The 26,484-nt window shown below is 37.6% G+C and overlaps 1 protein-coding gene across 1 annotated transcript in view; it reads right to left on the bottom strand.

Annotated features, from left to right (window-relative positions):
- Positions 1–26,484, bottom strand: part of mgl (megalin) — a 243,496-nt gene that overhangs the window by 42,701 nt on the left and 174,311 nt on the right. Inside the window, exon 2 of the mRNA XM_068762152.1 lies at positions 9,749–9,811. Coding sequence (XP_068618253.1) covers positions 9,749–9,811 — 63 coding nt within the window. The remainder of the gene's footprint in view (positions 1–9,748; positions 9,812–26,484) is intronic.

Raw genomic sequence — 26,484 nt, 5'->3', positions numbered from 1 at the left:
TTCGTGGTTTACTTTCGTCATTCACAATGTCTGTCTTTCCATATCTTACAATATAACCTGCCTTTCAGCGCCTTCGTTGTCTAATCTTCACATTTAGACACGATTTGAATTACAGCTATATTTTGGTATTTCAGTATTGTCATTTTTATTTTATATACTTTCATGTCTAACTAGTTCTTTTTAATTATTACACCATATTCATTATTGACAATATTAAATATTTTTCTTAATTTACTTGCCTCAGGGTATTGTCATTTTATTTATGTTCTCATTTTTAATTATTGTATGTATAAAGTATTGCAGAGCAAGTTGAAGTTGCGGTGGGCAGCCACGCAGCGCGCAGTAAGGACGGTGGGTCTTTGGGTTCTGAACCCCAGACCACGGAGCAGCGAGCGCAGCGCCGGAAGCCACAAAGTGAACAGACGACTTTGTTAACATCGTAGAAAGATGCAAGATGAAAACAGTTTCTTACTGATCCTCTTGGAAATCTGTGTGGAAGATCTATGTCTAATAACGTTCACTACTGATGTTTTACGGTTGAAATAATGAATGGTGCTGATGGTAGTGAATGAAAAATGATGAAAAAGGAATGGAACAAAGAAAATAACTGGCGTATTATGCGTTCAGAAGCCTGAAAAATTGTTATAGTACTGCAAGTTGCAAGTGTTACCTGAGTACAATTTATTTCCTGTTAAGGAGATTCCGTATTCTTTGTGTAACGTAATAATTTGTCAGTCGAAACATCTCGATCATAATATGTCCACCCACGTCGCCTTCCGAGATCAGTTTCCCGCCAAAAGAGCCAACGCCATGTTGCCGGAAGCGACGGGAGCGCGGGAAATGTGCGCGACCCCGGCGGCCTCGGCGACGCACTTCCGTGAAACACGAGCCGATAAAAGCGTTTTAAACGATGTCTTGAAGTTAATTCTATACTCTTGATTAATAGCTTGATACTTTGTTTAAATTGCTTTTAATTAATTATACTTTTTTGTCGTATCTTATCCTTTTAGGAAGTTGGAATGAAATTTCTTTGGGGGCTTGATAAAGTTGATAATTAATATCAACATTTTAGTCTTTAGACGTCCACTGCTGGGCACTAGCTTCCCTAAGAGATTTCCACTAGAACCGGTTGGTAGTTGCTAGTATCCAATGCCTTTCAACGACCTTCATAAGGTGGTCTGTGCACCTTGTGGGTGAACGTCGCTTGCCGGCCCGTGGACCCCATTTCAGAACGTTATGGTACCAGCGGCCACTGCGTTGGTAATGACTAATATTTATTTTCCACGCAGCAACAGTACATATACGTAGGTATATGAATATATGGTGAACGCACTCGCTGTGATATGTAAGTAATTATTTAAGATGTGGTATTGGACGCCTTTAATCATTTATACATTTTTAATGACTCTATTTTTCGAGGATCTGTCGTTTCCGCCGCCATTTTTTCCATTTTTCACAATCTCTTATATAAAATTTCCTTCTGTTCTTTACCATCTCTATCTTCCTTCACATTCAAGTCGTCTCCCATGCATCACCTTCCTTCCCTCATCTTCGTTCCTAGAGCATAGTTTGCTACATTATGACAGTTTGTTACTTCTTCGCAGTTCTTACTCGATTTTTCGATTTTATTTACATTTTACTATTTGTTGTAACTTTTATTTTTATGCAATTATAGCTATTTTATTATCTTTTATATTTATTAAACCTGTTTTGCTTCATTCATGACTAGCGTGGGAAATCGCTCGACTCTTTCTGACTTACATTACTATTATCTGGTATTTCTTATATTTATATTTTTGAAGAATTCTGGGAATAAATGTAAAACATAACTTTTGTGGCCGACCATGAGTGATGGACACTTAAATATTAAAATTTCTAATTTCAAAAACTATTTTTAAAGCTGGCAAGGAAAAAGAATGGATTGTTGAAATTAAAAAGACTGTAAGGGGTGTTGCATTTCAGGAGCAACTTGCGTTTTGGCCGCGGCCTGGCAGCCGCAGCGGCGGCGCCATCTTGCCGGAAACGTTGCGAGCGCGGGAAAAGCACCGACGCGCGGCCGGAAGCGCGTCCGCAACGTGGCGCAGCCATGACCCGCACAACACTTAATGCTGCTTTTTCAAGTAGGACTACAGATAACAACTGTCAACTTATTTTAGCTTGTTTTCGTAACCACTTGTTTTATGTTGTGTGCTCTTGGCACTTGGCTCTTGACATCACCCTAAGCAGCGTTTTAATTGCTATATATTTTTTTATTTCACCTCCTTTTTGGGGACCTTCTGTGCTCATGTGTTACAATATATTCTACATATTTTTTGTCATTTCCGCGCTCCTTTGCTATCATTTTTTTCTTTCATTATTTCATTGTCCTTCTCATTCCCTTCCCTTCCTTTCCATACCGTGTTACCAAATCTTACATCGCCTATTTTGCTTTACTTGCCCTCCAGAATTCTGTATTCTTTTTTATTTTATTTTATTATTATACCATTTTTGCTTCAGGTTTTCAGATTATTCACAATATTTATCTCTATTCTATTGCCTTACGTCTTATTCCTCTTAATACCGTTACGATTATCCTCCTAAATCGGCACAAATTACGCGCGCACCGCTGCAGAGCAAAGAGTCCCCGGCCCGCTACTGCTCGGTCTAATACCGCCAGCAACTTGCTCCTTCCGAAGGCGAATGCGAGCAATTTCAGCAACATTTAAAACTCTATCAATTCCGTTAACATACGTTCCCTCGTGGTTACGGGAGTCGTTATATAGCCTTTTCGATGGTGTTCCTCAACTCACTCTCTCTCTCTCTCTCTCTCTCTCCGTGACAATTCGTCTAATTCGTTAAAGAACTCTCACCTTTTTATTTCTCAAAGCTCGATCATGACGACATCGTAAATCCACGTCTATATGTCGAGTTATTCATTCTACCGCGTACAACAAGTTTTTCTACAACTTAGCCAAAGGCTTTGACGGTGACGAGAGAGACGAGGATAATTGACGAGAGGCGTTTCTCGATTTAGAGATCCTCTAGAACGGAGACAGAAAGAGGATTCAGTATCATATTCATCAGAATCACTAAGAGCAACTACTTGTGTACGATATGAGAAGAATATCAAAGGCCTAATTAGAAATCAGAACCAGATTGACCTCCCCTATAAATGTATCCCCCAGCTTCAAGCTATGAGATTTTATCCAAACCCTCCGGCAATTTCGTTCTTTGTAATTTACTTTCAAGCATTTGATCCTCTGTGTAGCCTTATAAGGTAGTGTGTCATTTTCAATCCGCTTGATTTGCGGCCCCCGGTTATGATTTCGTTGTTCAATGAGGCATTACACGGCGCGTGGTCCAAGTTAGAAGCGTTCTAACTTTTAAAATATTTTTGTTTTTAAGAGCGAAAAGTCGGTACTTTTAGAAAATTCTGGGAGCCGCCTATGCCCAGCAGTGGATATCTTGCGGTTTAAGTTATAACGAAGATGATACTAACACTAAGTACTTAATATCTAAGGCATACTGTACGCAGATATTAAGTAATGATGATAGGTGAAATGTTATCAAAATAAACAAATATAAATATTCTTTGTATTCATATATATTATAATATCTATAGTTAACTATAAAACATAGAGATAAAAGGAGATATATTTGAAATTAAAAATTATATATTAATACACATGCAAATATAATAAATAATATTCTATTACTAAGACAATTTCGTCAACTTGTTAAGCAACAGCATTCAAACCTTTGCTTTGAATTCATAATGACTTCTAGTCGGCCTAATATACAGAGGGTTTTTAGCGTACGATAAAGCGAAGAGAGAGAGAGAGAAACGAAGAGTATTCGTGTGCACTGAGATAAGCAGAAAGGTAAAGTGGTAGAAGAACATTTTGCCTGCGGATGACAAAGACTCAGGCGTAGTTTGTCAGATAGCGCAGCCGGCCGCCGCCGCCGCCGTCGCCGCGGGCGCGGGCCGGCGGGAGATCTCCAAACAATCTCACGGACAACAAAATAAATTGTCATCCGACTCGCGGGGATTGTTTTTAAATTTCGTTACAGCAACTTGCCTCACATGAACGATCGCGACGGTAGAATACAGCGCTGGCACGGGTGCGACAAGGATAGCATCCACGACTTTGGGTTCCGTAGACGTTTTAATTCGAGTTTTCGCTTTTCACTGTAGCGGACGAACCTGCACGAGGCGGGCGTTGTAATGGCTTTTGCTATATAAATCATCCTAAGATGAACAATTTTAATACTTCAGCAACATTCTCCTTTTAATTTATTACGATGAAGCCAAGAAAATTGGCTCGGGAGAGTGGGGTGATGGAATTAATGATATTTCTAGTTTCTTTCTTCGAGGGAACATAATTTTCATGAGCAGCATCAAGAAGAAAAAACAATTCACCGATTGTGGAATGTTCTGGTACAACCATCAATTGGCTTAGCGTCGAACAATGTCACGAATTTGATAGGAAAAGATTAACCTTCATTTACGCGCCTCCATTAGGGGCGGCGAGGGGCGAAGGCTGTGGGGGACGTGGCGGTGACGTGTGATCTGCGATCGTAACAGGTGAACTAGATAGTATCCGATCTAGTGCCAGATTACGTCCGAAATTATTTTCACAATGAACTGCTCGAAAGAAATCCAGTATCTAAAAATTGAACCTTCTACAACGCCTCAATATCACCTTGAGGTAACTTATGGATCACTGTGCCAATGATAGATGATGATATCATTTGTCAGCAAAACGCTTTAAATCTTTTACATCACATATTTTCAAACAACTTGTATTAAGTTATGATTTTCAAATATGCTACATTATTTTTTTTAATGCACCGCGGCAGACCAACAACTTCTGTCAGTACAAATTCTGCAGGGACAGGTAGTAAGTACATAATAATTAATTTCAATATATAGTAATACGAATTTTCGAGTATGGCCACATTCAACGAAAACCAGATGACCACGGGGTAAAAACTGCTTTAAGCCTCCCAGAATTCCCAAGAGGGAAAGGGCGTCCAAAAGCTACGTGGTGGTCTAATATCAGAAAGGAACTGGAAATCCTTCAACTTGATGCAGAGACAACCCAGGATAGAGTGGCCTGGCGCAAATTGATAAGGAGACCCGACCCCAAATAAAGGGAAAAGGAAAGGAAGAAGAAGAAGATATAGTAATACGAATTTGGTAAATGATTTTTTTTAACATGAAGTTATTTACTATTTCTGAAATCATTGATTTTATGGTGTACCATAATACATTAATTAGCACGTTGAACGCCATGGCGGACACCATGTGCCCGACAGCATACTGTCCCCTGGGGCCACGCCATTAAATCGAAAATCGTTAAAAAATCGCCAAGGTATTTTTTTGCAAATATTGTCAGTAAAACCCTTAAAAATAAGGGGCGATTTACCCATTATTATTCTGCGGGGCCGCGCGGGTCACATGCCTTGGTAAAAACAGTCAAAACACTGTCCGTTGGCTCCCTAGAGGCTTCTGAAGTGATCGAGGGCATGCGGACACATGGTGTCCGACGCGGCCTCTTGGAGCCAACATGACGGCAGTCACATAGTGTCCGTCGCGGTACACTGAACTAAACATGGTTTTTAGTCTGGCGCTCAACGTGTTAAGATGCCTATGAACTCCACATTCAAGAGGGTGAATGTGGAGCTTTTACATCTAATATAGATCTCTGTCAATAGAAAGTTTCTTATAATTGGTGCATCAGTCGTGCAAAAGTCGTGCGACGGCTGGGGCGCAGTTGTTCCTGCGCGCAGCTCCCCCTGCCGTGTCCCGTGCGCTCTATTTATTTGCATCCCATAGCATCGGCGAGCCCGCGCCTGCTCGCGGGAGCACGCTCCAGATGAGTAAGTTTTATATGCAATTACAACTGCATTGGTATCACAAAATAAAGAGCCGAGTGGTGGTGTCATTATTCGATTTGATTGGACTCTTCGGATATTCATCTCTTGACATGTAATCACTAGGAATTATTCCATATGGAAAATAAACACGTTTATATAACCATTGCATATTCACATATGAGAAGCAAAGGTAGTAAAATAATGACTATGACTTATTTCCCGCGCTGCGAGTTTTGCATCCTTAATTCTTTTTCAATTGACATCCACACGGAAGAAAATGCACCGCGCCATGAATTGTAGCGGTGGAAATAAAATATAAATAATGAATAGAAATCTCTTGCGCATCACATTCCATGTCAAGGACAAAGTTTTTTTCTGACTATCACTTTTTTAAATGACATGAAACACGTTTAAACGTAAATCTATTTTAAATTAATTAAAATATATCTCCAAATGTTTTGTTGAGCGTAAAATACGTGAAGTAACTCAACTATTTTTTTAATACTTTTGTAAAAGCACGAAGAGCGTTCTATTGGAAAGAGGAAATAAACATTGAAGAGAAAGTATTAAAGGAAAAGTCTTGTACTTTTCATTTTCCACAAAGAGACAACTTAAACACATTTAACGTCAAACCAATCCAAAAATTGACGAGTTAAAACTTTACGGTCAAACACAATCAAATATATATTAAGTTTATTATTAAGGATTAATGAAATTGTCTTAAATTCCAAAAGTGATCGCTCTGTGATTTCGCTATATTTACATTAAACCGTTAACCATTGGAAGACTGTCGACATAGCTGTAAAGCCACACCGATTTGAATATTGTCGTTCAGTTTTAATCAAATTCATATTGGATTAATGACTTTTCGCCGCGCCGACATTTAAGCTTTGAAAACTTTTGTTAAAGAACAAATTGTAAATGATATCTTTAAGAAAAAATCATAGAACGCTAGAGTTCTTGTAAAGAATTTAAAACTTTATATGAAGTTTCGAAGCTTGTTGCTACATAAACGTCGGAGTGCAGAGCGCACCACAGAGCATCGAGCAACACTATTACTGAGTTTTTAAATATATTTCACAAGTGGATATTTCAGTCGATAGTAAGTTCAATTAATTTCACATAAATTCGTCAATTTGAGTAATAAAAAGTTGTACACATGCCTACAGGTTATACGTGGAATTGTAAAGGGAGTTTATGTGAAAAACTTCATAACGAACCAATGGATTTTCCGAGCTCTGGCGTAAGGTTGTAGTCAGCACAAGTCGATTGTAATTATTTACTGCCCAGGGCATTCTCGCGACACAAAAGATTTTAAAATATAATTATTCTTATGGCATTATATTTGACATCAATAAAATGTCTATATATATCTATAAATGCATATATTATATACATAATAATTCGATATAATTTTATGATAACTTTTCTCTAGGCTACATAACTTTTGAACTGGTAGCGTTTTGGCTCATAGACGCGCAGTGCAATTCATAGGCCTTCTCTAAATATATCTATGGGGGGATGTACTTTAATCGCCACGTATGGTAGGTGGTTTAGCGATAGTATTGTGGTATATTATTATGTATGTACATTATATAGTACACAGAGGACGCTACCGTCTATGCTCTGCCAACTGGTGTGTGAGTTGCAATCCTACATAACAAATGCACAAATTGTGAATTATATAAGATTGTACCCCGCGACCTACGATCGTAAAACCTAGTCCTTTACCGCTCGGCTAGTGCTGCTGTTTTTGTAACTCGTTGCATATCCGAACATTAAATCTTTAAAAAAATTAGGAGTGTTATGTCTCTGAATAATCATTTAATAGAAAAATGTCATTACACCAAAATTTGTAAAAGAAACTCTATTATAGTGCAATAGATTAGGTTTTAGGCGACGATGAAGCGCGGGAATGAATCGCTCGAACAATTCAATTAAAAACGTTGCGCGTCACAAGCAAAAAAAACAACTCGTCAGTTCTTCACGGGCTTCTCAAAGGTGGGTTTTCGGTAGCATTGCGTGTTTAAGTATGCCATTACAGGAGCTTAATTATAATCTAGTTTATATAACACTGGGCTTCTGGCATTCTCGTCTACACCGGAAAGTATCTCGAACGAATTAGTTTTAGAATTGTGTTTAAAATAATTTTCTCGCTGCACTAACACATTCCAAACGACTAATGTTTTATCTGGACACGTTCGTGCTGCGCATGTACTTATGTTTATAATAAACTTATTTAAAAATCATCACATAACTGTAATGATTTATTTTCGACTTTGATGTTTATGCATTTAGTCTGTTTAAGAAGAGAGTTATGTTAAAAGTTTGCAAAGCTGGTTCATTTAAATTTCAATAATTTTTATTCAGTGTCCTCAATAATATTTTGGATGATTGTAATTAGCTTGTAATAACTTCAATGAACATTGTTGTACGTATACATTTCATTGATGTGTTCGTTATACAAATACAAAATTATGTAGTTAAGAAGTTTGTCGGCTGCAGTGACTGCACTGTGGCGGCTGCAGGCGCGACAGGTGGACGGCATCGCAAACAGGCTTGCGCCACAAAACCAATACCGATGATTGATACACTGTACACACGCGGCTTCGGCGTTGTTCATGAAAAAAATACGCTAGCGTGTGGAAATAAAGTCGATTTTCGCTTTAACCATATTAATAAACGGAATATAAACCCGAAACACACGTTTCCAATAACTGCCGGCGATGTTTGCGAGTGCGATTTTTTGCGTTTGATCTATGAACGGTTATATTTTCGAGTTTAGAATTGGCTGCGGCGCCCGCCCGCGGAGCAGGCGCTCGATATTGATGTTCCGAATGTATTGCTGGCCGCCATGCACTCGCGCGCAATGCATATTGCTTTGTTCACAAAATATTACTCTCGTGTCGGCTGCGGATAACATAACAACAAAAGTAAAAAAAAATGTCAAAAACTAAATCTTATTTTTAATAAATGTATTGACACATAACTTCCGCTTCCGTTGCAGTCAGTATTTCAGTTTCAATTCTTTATTATTTTTCTCAATTCACAAAACTATTACATAACTTGCGTCAGCTGTGTAATTATACGCATTAAAGACACGCCTTATATTATTTTTACAATTATTGTCACCTACTCCACGCGAATACAACATGCGTACATCGAGCGGTTCTTCCTTTTTTCACAGTGTGATTTAATCCATGAAAAATATCAAGATTTTTATGTATCGAATTAGTTAGGTGGGGCATTCTGTACATAGGTCAGTTTAAACCTTATTGTCTTTAATGGTATTTAATTAAAAAAAAACGTTACTTAATGTATTTATATTGAATCTACTTCACACAGGTGCACAAACTAAGTAACAAATTGCAATGCACTACTGGAACACACTCGCTACACTACGCTACGGAAGGTAAAAATACAAGCAAACACACAACACGAGCAGAGACGAGCAGGGCCCGGCGCAGGAAATAATAGAAAAACCAGAGCTGCACGCGTTTTCATTAGAGCTAACAAAGGGAGGTCATTTATCTGTGAACTTTTATCAGAGACAAATATTTACTTTGTAATATGTCTGGTGATTGTGTTAATATTAATAAACATGTTTTTGAAATGTGACATGAACTTATTCTATATTCATGTTTGCTACGAAAAGTTTTTTCACTACGTAATATCGTCGACTATTTGAATTTCGTGTCAATTTATAAATAAACTAAAATACATTTTGTACCATTAGCAACTACTTAAGATTTAATTATCTAAGAAAAAGCATCAAAACGAAAATCTAATAGAAACTACGTAAAAGATAAACGGTAGAATAAGAAAAGAGCTACCGTGCAGAAGTAGGAACACAGAGATTGCAACAAGCGCACGGCAAGCCCCGACGTACCTTTGAGGCGGATCTTTTTTAGGAATTGCTTGGCCACGCGCGGCTTCACGCGGCCCGCGCGCCCTGCGGACGGCGACCACGTCAGTATTGAACTTACACCAAACATATATATATATACAAACACATACAGCTATAGTACAGTATCTGGCAGCATGACGACACGCAGAGTGTAGGCTAGTTCATTGTATCAACATATTTCACATTCATTTATGTAAGTTTATTTATAACAACATATAAAACATATATTATAACGCATTATTTAGAAAAATTTTACATCAACGCCTTAATAATACAAATAATACCCGTGTCGCCTCCGAGCATCTTTCAGCGATGAAGTTGGGCTGGTAATAGGATGGATAACGGCCAAAGCAACTTGCAACCTTGTCTGCTTAAGTTAGATAAGTTGAGGTAACATCTCACTTCCGCCCAGTTTGTATTCAAGTATAATATCGAGGTACACAAATAAAAGACACGCAAGTAGGAGAATCCGTGGCCCTTTCACAGTAGCTTGAATAACCACCATGGGAATACCACATAACCCAGTTTTCTTGCCGAGATAGCTGGTTGTCTTATGTACAAGCACCTCTCGATGTAAAAAAATATACAGTCACCATTGAAACAGTATTGGAACATTACCGATAAGTTAAATGATATTTAATTAAACATCATGAAATGTGGTATAATTATCGTCAGACCAGGACAGCGGGCGCAGCGAGACGGCGCCATATCGATGCGCATCGGTTGCTCATTTGACTGAAAATTTGACTCGAGTTGAACACACTGAAGTTTTTATTTAGTTATTACAAATGGCCCGGCACAGGTGACGGCCTGGTTTCGTAGCACTATGCTACTAACTTAATTGGAAGGTAAAATCAATATGCTTCATTTTATTTCGTAGAAAAAATTGACTGTCTATTACAATATTCGAGCATCAGTGATTTGTTTAAATTTGCTGTCAGAAGACGCAGCCAGGCGTGTACACAACCCATTTTGCGAAATGTCTTCCATCGTGAACGACGTCGGCAATTGACAACGGTCGTGGTCGAGAGGTGTCATCGACTACATCTAGTCTTTATTTTACTACACTACTATATTCACCCTTTATCCGCTAACATCGAGCCTGTCTGTAGTAGAAATCGTTTTAATGAGTCTTTGGGCTTTATTTTTGTCTGTACACCGATGCAGAAGCATAGCGAGGATGCCAAAAAAGATCGAACCCTTCTCAGGAACTTCCCCGGGCGAATTGTGTATAGCCCCGTGTAATTTTGAACTTACAGAGGACAGACTACTTGTGCGCAGAAGATTAAAATGAAATCAAAAAAAAAAACGCGATCCGATGACGGTCGAACCGCCTGCCAGGGATAACATCGAAGAAGCGTAAAGTTCGTTTCTCGACGTCTTAGCTTCGGTTAAAGCTCAACGAGGGTAATCTCCGCCTAAAATTAAGTATTTTCGTTAAAAGGAAACGAGCATTAGTCGGGCGGGCGCGCCGCATTGCCTCACAAATTTCATTTGCGACAAATTTGACTAAGCCCGCCGCCCTTTGACTCGAGAGAACTGACAAACAAAGAAGATAACTTCCTTATCCGGCTTCCTTGCGCTCCAGGCTCTATCGGATTAGCTTTTACACGGGAGAAGGCTCTGCCGAGACGCATTAGGGCATCACGGCACTGACACGATGTTACTCAAGTTAAATCATTTCGCAGATTTAAATAATAAATTAGTTTAAAAGTAAAGTTTCGTTGCTTTGCACGCACACAATTGCAGCTGCGTGAATACATGCCCAGGTAATCCTCAGAATCATCATAAAATAAATTAAAAAATTATATTAAATAAAAACGAGTTCAACGATTCTATATTATAATGTCGTTTTAACTGATACCACAGTTTGGGAATTAAATAACTCCTGCTCTGTATAAAGGACGTTTGTAAAAGCCATTAAGCCAAGTTTGGAACCTTCGTAAGTTTTCTTTTTAAGTTAATTTAATTCTTATCGTTGACATACTCGGGTGATCACTGCAATTTATGAAAACTGAAAAGTGAGATGAATCAATAATTAGCTGATAAGTTTTTGACTTTAATGATTGTTTTTCATAAAGCTTTATATTATTTACGTTAAACGTACGAAAGTATATTGTACATTGCGGTGGGATATAGAATATTTGTGTTATTTTTATTAATTGTTAAGACACTAAATCAAAACATAAAGTTATTATTTTGGCCAAAAACTTTTCTTAGCTGCAAACAGTTAATAAAATAATAATGAAACAGAACCAATGACAATCTATCATTATTATAATAACAGACCCGAGAGTAGGAAAAAAATAAGATAAATTATAAAAAAATATAATGAAAAATAACTACTTGATCCATATCTAGTAAATAGGTTATATCATTACGTTCATATTACGTACTAATAAGTACACAAGTATATTAAGTACTAATAAGAACTAATAATCATTTAAGGCGATAGCTACACTTCAAGAACGGATATCCGGTCACAAATAAAATAATAATATGAGGCGTTAATTATAAATAAACCGAGTGAAAGAGAGTAAAAGAAATAAAAGATCCTTGCCGTGTCGAGACGGGGGATTTTCTGGTGAGACAATACACAACAACAAAACTAAAGAAAAGAAAATAAAAAACAACTTGTGACAGTAAGAACTCCGCCATGATGTATTTAGATATAAATCAAGTGTAAGTAAGTGAAGGAGAGAGAAGTGAACTTTTCAATGGATAGGTAGTTTTGGTAGAGATCCTTACTTATATTGAAGTGACGAATTTATAGCAAAGTGAGAGATTTGACATCGGAGGAAAGTGCGCGGCACATCTGAGCGAGCACAGATCAAAGCTTTCAGGACGAACTCGCTTTAGCTTCTGTGAGTCATCGGCAGTCCGGCGCGCGCCGCGCTGTCCGACTTTCTTTTAGAGCGGCTTCCCTTTACCGGCTAACCGAAGTGCACAGTCACTTTATTTAAAAGGCTGCCGTGGGAGGCTAAAGCGCGGACCGGAGCGACTGTTGCAAATACCGAACGCTTAGTCTCCGGACAGTAATTAAAAAATTACTCTGCAAATATTAGTTGCTTCTTGATCTCATCACAATACACCGAGGAATTGATCAAATAAAACATCTTAAAAGGATACAAAATTCAATATTATAAGTTTAATATCTCAAACAAAGCACCTTTATGAACAATATTAGCTTTTTTAAAAACATATGTTATTATTATAAGACATTTTTTCAAACAAAACGATTCCATAAATATTTACAAAATTCATGTTTCGTAAAGAATATAATTTTTGTAAAACAGAGGATGATTTCCTGACGAGACTAAATACTACCTGCTTGTTATAAATGCACATACGCTGTTAATACTTGTCACCTTGTACACATTGCGGCAGAAATTGTCGTGGTTCCGCGTGGACAGAAGTGGGTTAAGCAAACGACCAAGTGCGGGATCAATGTACGGAGCGGGTAAATAGATTCGAATTAATTTAGGACCGGACGACGTGTATCCGGGACACCGGGTTACATTTCCGGTTAGGAACGGTCTGCGCTAATGAGATTCCTGAAGCTCCTGAATATCGATGTGCTTAATAAATTGCCTGTTGTCTTAAGGCAGTCATAGCAGGGGTTTGACTTCTGGATAATAAAGCTAGATTTGATATAACTCAATAAGGTAGTCAAATCAAACCGAACTATATTTGATACCACAGATTACCACCATATACTGAGATTCAGGTGGAAAACGGTTTGAATTGTAGGTAAGAAAAATAAACAGCAAACCTAGAGGGAGCTGGTCACGATCACCAGAATTCAAAAGAACGAGGCATGGCGGAGAAACATTTGATATCAAAATGCTAGAATAAGTACTTTATCTTTTATAGCACTTTATTATTAGGATTTTTGAAAAGAAACTTAGTGAGTTTTCGGCTTCAAGAGAAGTCACTCGCCGTAAATAATTATTTTAATCAATAGTATACTACACTAGTGTTGTATAAAGTCTTTTAATTCGCTTATAGCATCAACTTCTTATAAATAATGTAACAAAATGTTTTGCAAAATTGGCACCAGTCGCAGTGAGATGGTAAACGTAATAAGTCGTTAATATTGAAGTGGATCTGTATTTCTTTGGAATATAAGCGTATAGTTTTTAAATATAACAATATTAGAGAGATGACCAACAGTGTTAAACGAACTACGAACACTTTATGTAATATTAGTGACAGATGATAGGACCCGGCAGCCCTTCACAATTGTAGTGAGTAATAAGCGGAAGACCATCAATCTGTTGTTATCAGAACTTTACAATGAACCGCTAAACGGCTCTACGGAGAGATTATCATGCGTGAGATAAATTGGCGAGCGACACTGTCACCGTAATTATTAAGCGGATAATACAGGCCGATGCGCGCGGCCCACGTCCCACCTGTCAATTGTTAATAAGTAATTTATACCTTAAATGTATTCTACGACTCATCCTTGGCTTTGTATATTTGGACATATGTTAATTCTTCCCTTTTAAATTATAAAATCAATTAGACGGAGTGGTCATGTACAACCGCCTGCGCCTAAGTATAGCGCGCGGCAATCGACTGCCGGCGCCATCTATCGGCCTAGTTCGGCTACAGTGTTTCGACCGCCATCTTGTATCAAGATTAAGAAACTTCTTTCTCTGTGGTATATACATAAATAAGCTTCAAAAATGTTATTCAACTCGATTATAGTTCTTTTGAGACGTAAATAATACGTGTCATAAGCCTGGTAACTTCAATAACCGCGATGCCCTTTAAACCATAAATCAATAATCCTTTTGTAATAATATTTGTCAGCCAAAGGCTTCTTAGTAGTACTTATCAAAACGGTCTGTAGCAAGATTAAAAAGTGTTCAAACTAGAGAATTGAATGACATCAAATATTTAGATCTCGATGAATAATGAATATGCTCACGTACAAAAATGTCTGTGACACGGGTCGCAGAGTTTATGCTCGCTAGAAAATATAATTAAATTTGTCTCCTTTTAGCTAACCGATATAGACACGATGCTTAGTTTCCAATAGAAGATCGATCAAATTTACGCTTTTTTATGATCATAATTTAAACTGTGAACATAAAGTATCCTTTACCTTTTATTAATTTTGAGCGTCGCAAGCCATTGACAAGGATCTAATTTTAAGAAGATTATAAAGCGGTTTATTTAATTTCTATTATTTATCGACAACCCTGGTTGTAACAACTCAATCAAAATGATGGCACAATAAAAACAGAATTAAATTAATTTCAATCAGTAACATTAGTGCAGCCATTATGCTTAGATTATTTTTTATTTATTTTTAATCTATTTTATTTTTGACTCTTCTCTGTTTCATAACATGTTATTGTTGTTGAGAAGAAGCATCAAGAAACTCAACAACAACGCGTCTTTTAATAAAGTTTAAAACAGATTTATATGTGTATACACTTTATCAACCTGACTGGAATCAACATAATCAAGTGACGTAACTGCCAAGGATTCTTATCATTTAAACATTCGTTTACTGGATAATAAGCTTCAGTGGAGGGCTGTGGGCTACTATTTAAAAATATGACAACGGTATGAACCAAGTCGCACCAAGTACTTGAATATGCTTGTGCTTGTTGAAACTATATTACTTATGTTTGTATAAACACTCCAATGGAATGAAACAAGCCGTCTGCCTTCGGGCGAATTGATTTTTTTTTTGTCCGGCTCGCAGAGGCAGCGGGGTGAGGTTTTTGTATATTAAACGTTTATTTCATGAACAAAGAGCCATCCGAGCGAACACTGCTGGGACTGTTCCCCAATTGAATACGAGGAACAAACAGGCAAACGTGGGCTCTCGTCTGCTAATCGATCAGCGTCGTTCTCCAATTATCGCTGCGCCCGGAGAGCGCCGCGGTGCGGCCCCGAGGCGCAGCGGGCCGCGCGCGCTCACGTCGCTCTATATTTCAAATTAGCTGTGTCAACTCAATATACCTCTGAATACACTCGATAAACGTCGACAAATATCGTTCGTCTCGTGACAATTCGACCTCCGCTATTAGGAGAGGAGTGGAGAAGGGGACGCAAAGCGAGAGGACCACTAAATGTAAAGTAATACATTTCTGTAATGGTTGTTTAAAAAAACCTAATGGTTGTAACCCGTTGTAGATTAAGGAACTATTTATATTTGACAATAAACTATTTAATACAAAACTATACGTGCTCACGAGAAAAAGATACGAGTGATTTAGCAGGCCTGCGACGAGTCATTGTTATGCCAGGAGACAGACGCCTACAGCGAGGCAAAGATCTCCCTCCAAAGATGCCGCTGCCTGTAGCCAGCGACTTCCTTATATCCCTTAATGAGATATGCTCAATAAACACTTCACACTTCAATTAAGTTAAAAAAAAATATCCATTACGGATCATTTATATTAACTCTTCATGTACGTCACGATAAGAATAAAACTAAAACTAAAACTCAAATTAAAACTACTGCAATACTATTTACGCACTTAAACTACGTTATTACGAAGGTTCCAATCGCGCTTTGACATAAAAAGGCCACAACAAACTGTCATCTCTTTCTCTAATATCATTAATTATTTAAAACCATTTACATGGTAATAGATTTTTTTACTGGTCGGAAAAAGTTTTAAAATTTATTTCATGATAATTCTGAGGCATTACTAGTAATATGTGCTAATTTTCGTGTATTCATTTTAATTAATCAATAATATGATATATGCCTTCTTATCCACATAGATGAATTAAAATTTCAAAAGTTCTTTGTCCAACGTACGATGGAATATGTCGCGAATTGACGTCACGTTATTTACGTAAGAGTTTACCACCATTTCGGATGATAAATCACTTCGATCTGAGAGGACGGAACAGGCGAAAGGTGTTCAGGGAGACTATATTTCTTTACATCATTAGAAATTACATTTTCAATAAACTTAGAAATCGCCTAGAGGCAAACACGTCATTCCCAAAGTGTGCTATCTCTTATGAAGTATCTTTTCTGAACTTTATAATATAGACATAATAATATTTACTACACTCCATAACATAATATTTAAATAATTTGTTTAAAAGTTGATTTGACAAGGCATTTGAATAATATTTTTACATACATTACTCTCGCCGGCGAAAGTAAAAAGTTCGAACCTTTATTATGAAATTTATATTAATTCATATACGGTAAAGAAATCGAATGCCATTGCGTAGCCCTGTCGTGACCCTCGCGTAGCTGTCAGCTGCCCTCACTCTGCGCGCGGCTGTCACATCCCCCCGCAGAGCAGGTTTGTCGCTGACATCCCCGCTGGCGTTCCGTTAAGCTTTTACCTGAAACAAAAATTAAAAATGTCCATTATGCCTATATTTAGCAATTTGTGTGCGTGCGGGGAGCTTGAATGTGTATTACGTGCTCATGAAATTAAAAAAAGGAAATAAGTCGTGACTGGTACGTGGAATTACTCTAGTTTTATATTGTTCTATTTTTTCATGTATTCCTATGTCTCCAAGATGGGGCAGAGAGTGTCCATAGTAGCGATCTTGAGCCTCGTGCTTCACTTCGCTCAACGTCATTCCACGTGCCTACACTTCTGCAGTGATCGTCCGCCACCAGGTTTACTTTAGGCGGCCAAGCCTTCGCTTTCCTTGAGGATTTCATTCTAGAGCTTGCCTCGATATGTGGTCAGGATCCCTTCGGATCGTGCGACATATTGTTTCATTTATTATTATCTATGTGTGCAAAACAAGCCGGGAATTAAAATAAGGTTTCCGTTTCACAGTAAGTATGCGATTTAGATGCACGAACCGGTGAAATCACTCATTTTAATTCTTTAATTGGACTCTTAACATGTAAAACATGCGCGGTACCGCACGCGAAAGTTCCATTTGCACAAGAAAAACAAATAGGCTATAAAGTATGTTTTATTGGGTTGGAATAACACGGGCCTATCCATTTAACTAAATTGTAATAATTAACAATTACTTTAATCTCACGAGTAATTGTTCTTTATTTTGAAAGCGCGTCTCTTAAACGTGAAATTGATTATATGTTGTCAGGCAAATTTATTTCAAAACACTTTGAGGAATGTCCATACGTCGTTTATTATGACATGTTAGATAAAATTGTATTGAGGAGACGGAATAATTAAAATTAATTAACATTTATCATTTATCTGAACGTAAGAGGTCTTCGGGTGCTCTTCCAAAGAGCGTCGAGAGCTCATCTCGCGGGCGTCGTAGCACAGCAGATAAAACCAGAGCTTACTTCCGATCCAGAACTTTAAGCACGAAAATATTAAAAAAAGTTCGTAGGTATATCTACAGGTAACCAAATAATCTACTTCTTGCTTTTAACGAAATGCCTTTCGAAGCTGCTGAATGGTAAAAAAGCTTCATCGATGAGAATTCACCGGCTGTTGTTATGTAAATTTGGTAAAACGCTTTTCGATACGAACAAACCTCATGCGTTGTTTTGTAAGGAAGTTGAAAGTAACGTTTTGATCCGTACATTGTATGCATTAGGTAAAACTTTTTCTTTTAAAAAAAAAAAGGAATGTGATTGACAGGAAATTTTAAAAAATCCAATGCGATGATTGTCTCTTAGGTTCGCTTCGAGCCTGCACAAGCCGAGCGCTGCACCACAATAAACTCTGTCGGCATGTTTGCCATTTGCGTTGCTAATTGAAGAAGCGATAACTTTATTTGTCTGCAGCGCGCGCGGATGGGTTCTTAGTTTTTGTATTGTTCGAGGAAATTCAATGCGAAACTAAGGCAATTTCTTTTTCCAAGTGAATTTGTTAAAAAAATATGTAATAGTATTGCAGTTAAAACAACGCAGTAGCCAGAGCTACGTAAAGATGTTAATTCATTAATTATTTTATTTATTACTTACAAGAACACTATACAACTGTTAATATTTATATGTTAATGCTTTACGTTAGAAACAGTCTTGTTGCCGCCTTGAAAGAAAATGCATTCATTTTCTCTTCGTTTAAATGAAAGTCGTTAATAGCCTTTGAATAAATTGCAAATACTGTAATACGAAAGTTAATTGAATGTAGAAACAAAAACATTACGTAATAATACTTTGGGAAAACAATAAGATTGGGATGTGCAACAAGCTATGTATGGTGTCTAGTGAACGTGGGAAATTACACTGTGCATGTGCTCCTTTTTCCGGAACCGGTTATAATGCACTATTTCCTTTATTTAAAAATATACTATATAATATATGACACCAATGAGTATCGTTGTCGGCGCAATACAGTGTAAGAATGTTTATATTGATTGAGGAGGTTGTGAAAGTTATAACAAAAAGAAAATCGCGACTGACACGTGTGCTGAATAACTAATTAATCATCACGTCAAGACCACAATCACGCTGTAATCTTAATTCGATTTTTAGGTCCTCGGACGTTACAACTCGGGTAAACTATTTTTCATCTTTTGCAATTTCTATCTTTACTCGCATTCAAATCATCTCCCGTGCATCATTTTCCTTCCGTCATCATTGTTCCTAGACCACAGTTTATTATATTAATACAGTTTTGACTTAATTTTTCGACTTGTTGCAATTTTAATTTATAGTTTTATTTAAAAAAAAAAAACTATAGCTATTTTATCGTGTTTCCTTATTTACTAATTCTATATTGCTTTGTTCGCGACTAGCTAGAAATATTGTTCGACCCTTTTTGACTTACTTCTGAATCTTATTTTTTTCCATTATATATTGTTCTACTTTTTTGGAGAATTCTAGGAATATAACGGGACAATTGTCGTCACACATGAGGAGAGCGATACTATCTTCTTTGATTCTCTTCCCATTTCGACCTCGGAATAAGAGCGGACTTATTTCTATTGGCCTCCATCTGTTCCGGTTCTCTACGACATACAGCTACAGAAACATTTGGTCAGACCTTGGCATAGAATTACGCCCTTTTAGTTCTTTGCCGACTTTACGGTCAATAACCTTGATCTTTTTAAGGATCAATAATACATCTCCTCATCGTTTTAAGTTAAAAAATTATATAATTAATGACTTTATACTAAAAACGTTCTTTTCGACTCAAGCGGAGGAAGGCGGTGTTGTGTAGCCGAGGTCCGTCCAGTTGCGACCGCATGCTCGCAGCTGATAAAAAGGGATGCGTCTGCATTAACGAATGCACCGCATCTCCCCGCCCGGGCTTATTTACATTTTTATGAGAACTCGCGGCGCCGGGTTAATATGCTTCTTTACGAGTAAGGATATTTTGCGGCAACGCTTTGGTTTCGAGTTAATATTAAATCCTGTAATACTTTTTACGCCTTTAACTTTCGAATGCGTTCTGTTTCTGATAGAAGTTCAGTTCTAAAATTTTTTTTAAATAGATCTACGAAGCTCTTATGTAAAATTGAAGTCTGTGCGCGTGTTTCCAAATCCATTTGATGGTATGTGAGTTGTTTTACGTAGTACTGCCTAATATTTGGAGGAAAATTTCGGGAGAGGCAAGCACTGCGTATGCAACCATCTTAAGGCGTTAGACCGCAAGATACTATAGGGCACTAAATCCGCCCTCCGTAGCGCCTCTCAACCTAGAACTTTACGTTATCATATATTTTATAAAAGAAGGGAACCCATGTGAAACTTTTTAATTGATAATGACGACAGATAGTTGGGTAGAGTTGGCCCTCAACCGTCAAAGATTTTTTTGGTAATTATGTTACACGATTATCAATTTAATTTTGTTATATGTCCTAGGATATTGTGTAACGTGAATATAAATATTATATGTTGGCGAGTAACTGTTGCCAACATGGCGCGTTTTTAATAATACTGCCTTCATTGGTGATTGGTTTTAGATGTTAAAGATTGAAAGGGGTGAATATATGTATATTAACACACGCTTTCCACACTAATTTTCTGTTATCCTTCATTAAGTTATCATACTTAAACAGGTTACATTAATTTCTTTCGTATATAGGAATATAAAAATCTAATTACTTCTGATTTCTACAAACCAGGGTAAAAACTCGTAGTAATAAAACATTAATTTTATGATATAATAAATGCTTTGTTCATAATATGACATCATTATATCACTTATTAATTATGAAAGCATTGATTTCTGGATAGCATGTTACGAAAGGTACTGTGTTACAATAGTACGAAAGAGGTATGCGTTCACGTCTTTGTAGCTTTTAAACCTGTAACCTATCATCCTGCATATAACACAAATGAATGTGATTAATCTATTACGGGAAATGTGCGCATTAAATATAATACGAATGGAGGCAAGGCCGTCGATCCCATGTGCTTACGGCGCGCCCCGCCCCCCGCCCGCCGCGCCGTCCTCCCGCCGTTTATCTTGAAGATATTTTCCATCGCACCACTTAACTAAGTAATAAGAAATAAGAACATAGTGCGTAATTAAATTGCCAAGTGGTTACGCGAATCTTGCCACAGGAGAATCGACTTTCACAATATTAAAATAAAGTGTATTTTGCGAACGATGCAGGGGAAATCCTCGCTGTTCTTCTAGATATTGCATGGCTGGTAATGGAAGCGGCGGATTAGGTGCCAGCCCTCCACTTTCCGATTAGAACTTTGGGCGCTGTTTTTGACGGACACCGGGTAGATTTAACATTTTTACTTCTATGTTTAAATACACTTTCGGTTAAAATAAAGTTCAAATAATATTGACGCAACTCTAACGATAGGGTTATTGACAACGTTTAGTAATTATTCCACTATGGATAATTTAAAGTGATTGTTTGTTTACGTCATGAGAAAAATGCCGCAAGGGCCTGATTTGGTAGAAACTTAAAACAAAGCTACGAGATTTCCAAACTCGTCTTCGTTTAGATATGTCGTGTTGTATGATAACAATACATAATAAAATCAATCATTATTAGCAAATCTAGTTAACAGTACATTCATATTGAAATCCGTGCGACGAGGATATTTCGGCTGGGCAGCTAGAAATGCAGCCTGCTGATAAGGGGATTGGAGATAAAATAATGGCGACAAGTTTGCGTAGCGGGTACTTCTGCCGGATTGTGTAGCACGTCTACGACTTTAAGTTATAAATAATGTACACCGCTGCTGACTGCTACGTAGCACAGCTCACGTCGGTAACAACGTTACGTCTTGCTATGTAGCGCGGCGTAGCGGCCGTGTAGCGGCGGCGTAGCACATAACTCATAAGTGTAACGGGAATATTCCGGCGCGGCAGGCAGGGCCACAGTTTAAAATGAGTTATGACGGCGTAACGACGCCCGCCGCGCCGCCACTTTTAACGTCGTTAAATAATATTCATGCGTAGAAAGACAACATGTTTACATGTACATTTTAGTTTTGTAAGCTAAAATTTAAAATTTGTAGCTTTCAAAATTATTATCTAATAAGCACAAGATGCGCTCCATAACTTAAGGGCTGCTGACATAAAGTTAGGTTATAAAACCTTACATCCGTAAGTGCGCATATTTCAAAACCTTGACGATGGCGCCCGCAATAAAGCTTCTTGTAATTTGGAACCGTTCGACGTAATGCGGAGTGTTCTTTATATATTTGCAATTAGAACTTTTGGAGTACACGTGTGTGTGTGAAGCGACATGTAAACGTTTCCTCTTTGAAATCTCAACACTTGTAATTGATTTCATCACTTGTCAAAAAAAATGTATTAGGTTTAAAAAAAATACTGATGGTCTTTATGCATTGCTACCACTAATTTCAATCGCTAGAAATGTTATTTAAGGATTAATTGATTATTTCATTCTTTTTGCGGTCAGTTTTGTAGAGGAACTAGTGTACAGTGCTGTTACAGTTAGAAAGTTAAACTATAAAAAAAACTTAAGCAAGGGCAAAAAGTTTCGGGACAGACGGTTCGTCCCCATCGCGAGTCAACAAGAACGAACGGCCCATTCGCGGAAGGGTCCCGCTGTCGGGGCCCCCATGCGGTAAATACTACTAGCAGCTGTCGAACGCTTATCAATGTACAGTGGGCGGCGCCCTGAGGTCCGACAACGTAGCGCACTCATTATAATTCCCGGCGATACGCTCTCGCGCTGTAAAGGTTTTTCTCATTGGTATTCCGTTGATGCCTCGTTTAGATTTCCGGTCGGTAACTACCATGAATGCTAACTCGTGCAGGCGATCGCAGGAGAAGTACTCCGCGCTTGTATTCTGCCGGCGCAGGGCTAGCGCTTAGTATGAAACTAACAGCCACAGACTAATTTGTTGAATGACTGGGGAATTTAGACAGTTTAAGCACTCTTGTCAATCGGTATAAATAAAAATGATTCACCAAATGGGTTGCTAAACGCACACGAGATTATACCCATTAATAATTAAGACGCGAGGAAGATTCTACGGGTGAGATAGAAATAAATATTGTGAAGAAGTTGACCAAATAAATACCTTTGTTGTGCAATCGGAGTAATTATTTGTAATGATTATATTTGACAGTTGTCCACAAAAACTTTTGACCGTGAAGAGTGTAACAAGGAAGCAGGTTTGTATAAATGTGTTTTTAAATTCATTATAAATAAAATGTATGTTTTAATACTTTTTTAAAAGACAAATTATTTTTAAAAATACTTTATAGGCTATTGACTATCCCGTTACGTTTAGATAGACAGACAGATAGCTGTTAAATAATCCTATTAGAGAGAGGGTACTGCACCCAAACAGTTCTGGTGGATGTCCATATTTCTCGGATCTAAAACTTTTTCTTTTTACAACTAAGAATTCGCCGGAATTCTCAATAAGTCCCTTAGTTCACTAAACTGTATATATATATTTGTACAAGAGTGTATATATAAAAATATATACCCTCTTGTACAGATACTATACATAAGTAAAGTGAAGAAATATATGTTTATCATTCCGCCAATAAGTCTCGAATCTTCTTTTCGAACTTTTAACTTTTTAATGGCTCTCCGATTCCGAGAGTTATTTCTGAGTAGGACGCTTTGCACAGGCAAAGAAGAATGAAAGAAGTCAATTTTGTTAGAAGGAATATAATCTGATAGTAGTTTTTTTTTTATTTCTAATTTGTATCGCTAGTGTTTTTTTAACAATATTTTTTTTCTCTTTTTCTAAACGCAGACAGCTAGGACAGGGTTACCGCTATATGATATGGATCTTTCTTCTCCCAGCTGCAAGGCACGACAGCGTTTTCATAATTTTTTACAATTTTTCTTACACAATTTTCTCTTATGAGTAAATACAGCTAAAATTTATACATATTAACAATACTATTTGGAAGTTTTACTCAATTATATATTAGTTAACCCAATAGTAGTAGGCTGGTTGAAACATTTCATCGAATTAAAAAACTAATCAATGATTTATTTTTATTTGTGGGATCCTAAACATATCCGTACGTCACTATCGAAGGATTTATAGATTAAATACGATGCTACATTCATAAAACGTAAACAGAAATTTTCTACGTAACGTGGCGAAACATGTATTGGACGAGGGGTGATCATGCACAAAGATCTCGTAAAGCGAACATGTTTTTTTGCTGTGAAATGTGAGAGTATAGCACGTAGCTCTGTATTTAGCACCGTGAATGTTTCATTACTTAATCGTGTGCTTTATGTGTGAGCGTAATCTAAAGCGACCCGCTAATCAAGTGGGCTCCAGAGGGCACTCGTTCAGTGCGAGCGCGCCCGTTCGCCCCTAACGGCACCCGCGGGCTGCGGGGTCACTTACGCGAGATTTACTCGCATCGTACCTCACGGCAGGTAAGGCGCCCTGATGGCTGCAAGTCCGAAACATTTGCACATAAAACTATGTTTAATATCTAATATACATATTTCGAAATATTAATAATTGTTAATTGTGGACACTTCTTTACAAATAAAAGCTTATTATGTAACTATCGATATATCGAATAATCGATTCTATTCAAAGTTATCTATAAAATACGTGCATAATATATTTAAAAATAACTTTCTTATGTTTAATGAGAATATAGAAAGCTGCTGCTGAAGCAGCGAAAGCGAAAGCTGAAGCCTTTAAAATTACTCATCTTAAATTGTTTTCCAAACTGAATTGCTTGTCCCACAGATGGTTGAGTAATCATTTTTTTAAATTTTTGCTAATTTTCTTAAATTTCCTCCAGAACACCTGTCATTCCTTTCCATGCCGAACAAGTAATGTAAGAAAAAAGGCTGCTGGGAGAGAGAGAGGAAGATAGAAAGGGAATCAACATCTGAGATACCGGATACGGGATACTGCACCCTACTGAAAACTCCATAACAAGTCCCGGCGACGAACTGATCCGCTGCACGTCTTGGCTCTGCTAACTGATGGGGGTGGAGAATACTGCAGCTCTATCATAAGGAGTTGAGGCACTAAACCACCACCGTGGAAACTGTGGCAGTAAGCGAAGGCGTTTCATAGCTTTAAAAGTTTCAACAAATGGCGCCGAAGAGCCAAGCATTACACTTTTGATACTACCGCAACGGACGGATATCCCATGTAGGAAAAAAGAAGTAGCGCTACAAAATGCATTAGAAGTGTAATAACATAATCTACTTAGCGTCTTAGTTATATGGGGGTTAAGAAAAAGTTTTCTATAAAGATAATAAAAGTTAAATACGAAAGAGTAAAAATATCTTTGTTGCAAATACTTTTAAAAAGTAGTACACTATCGTTACAATGTTAGCTTCATAGTTTTATTACTTAGCTGAGTCAACAGTAAGTTGCAGCCTTTGGCAGAGCGTCGAGGCTTTCGGCCTACGCATTACCACGGGTGAGCGCAGGGCGGGCGGGGGCGGTGCCGTAAATTTTTACGCGAAGCTCTCGCGTGTTGCGGCTTAAGCAAAGCTTAACTTTACTTTGTGGCTTCGAAATAGAAACAGTTTAAATCTTTATACTCACTATTCGATTAGGGAACCATGATGCCTGTACAGTTAATATCCTTGTAATATATATTATCTGATCGCTATACGTTTGATATATAGGTTTAATGGTTATAGGTCTAAAAGTTTTTAAGGGGTGAATGTATGGCTCATTTTTAGACAAAAAGCTCTAAACCTTTTACCTCCTATTACCAATCACCCTGTATAAAGTGATCACTCTGAAATATGACACAGTATTTTTTTTTTCTATTTAAAAGCGACAGACCAATAACTCTTGGCAGCACCAAGTCTGCAGACTCAGATAAACATTAAGTAACTTATATTGTAGTAATCTGAATTTTAAAAACGGTTTTTATTCTTGTATTATAAATAAGCTATTCATTATTTTTGAAACTATTGTTTATATATAGGGTATACCATATATAACTAAACAGAAAATAAGCCCTACATTCATCTTTTTAAAGCTTTTACATCTATGACCAATCATCCTGTATAATATCTGGTAACTATTCAAAAAATCGAATCAATCTATATGCATGATAGTTTGCTTATGAATTATGACAGCTATATAAGCAACACAAGCAACACGCTATTGCGATAACTAGCTATAGCATTTGCTAATTAGCTGTAGCGGCGAGCCGGCGACCGCTAATTTAACGCACGAGCGGCGCGGCGGCGGCGGCCTGCGCACTTCCTTTGTAAGCTGCATAAACATGCTCCAGGAACTGAATACAAAAACATGTAATGGCAGTCTACCGATACGAACTCATTAAGAATAAGCAGACAGGCACCTGCAGTACCGTGCACTGCCGGCTACGCCCCGCAGCGCCACCCGATATAAGGTCGACGTTAGACTTCAGCAA

Source organism: Battus philenor, unplaced genomic scaffold (genome assembly GCF_028537555.1).
Source record: "Battus philenor isolate CCGP_79_NKW_IND1 unplaced genomic scaffold, ilBatPhil1.0.hap1 SCAF_16, whole genome shotgun sequence".
Taxonomy (NCBI): domain Eukaryota; kingdom Metazoa; phylum Arthropoda; class Insecta; order Lepidoptera; family Papilionidae; genus Battus; species Battus philenor.
The sequence above is the reverse complement of the archived record's forward strand: the minus strand, read 5'-3'. Positions and strand labels throughout refer to the sequence as shown.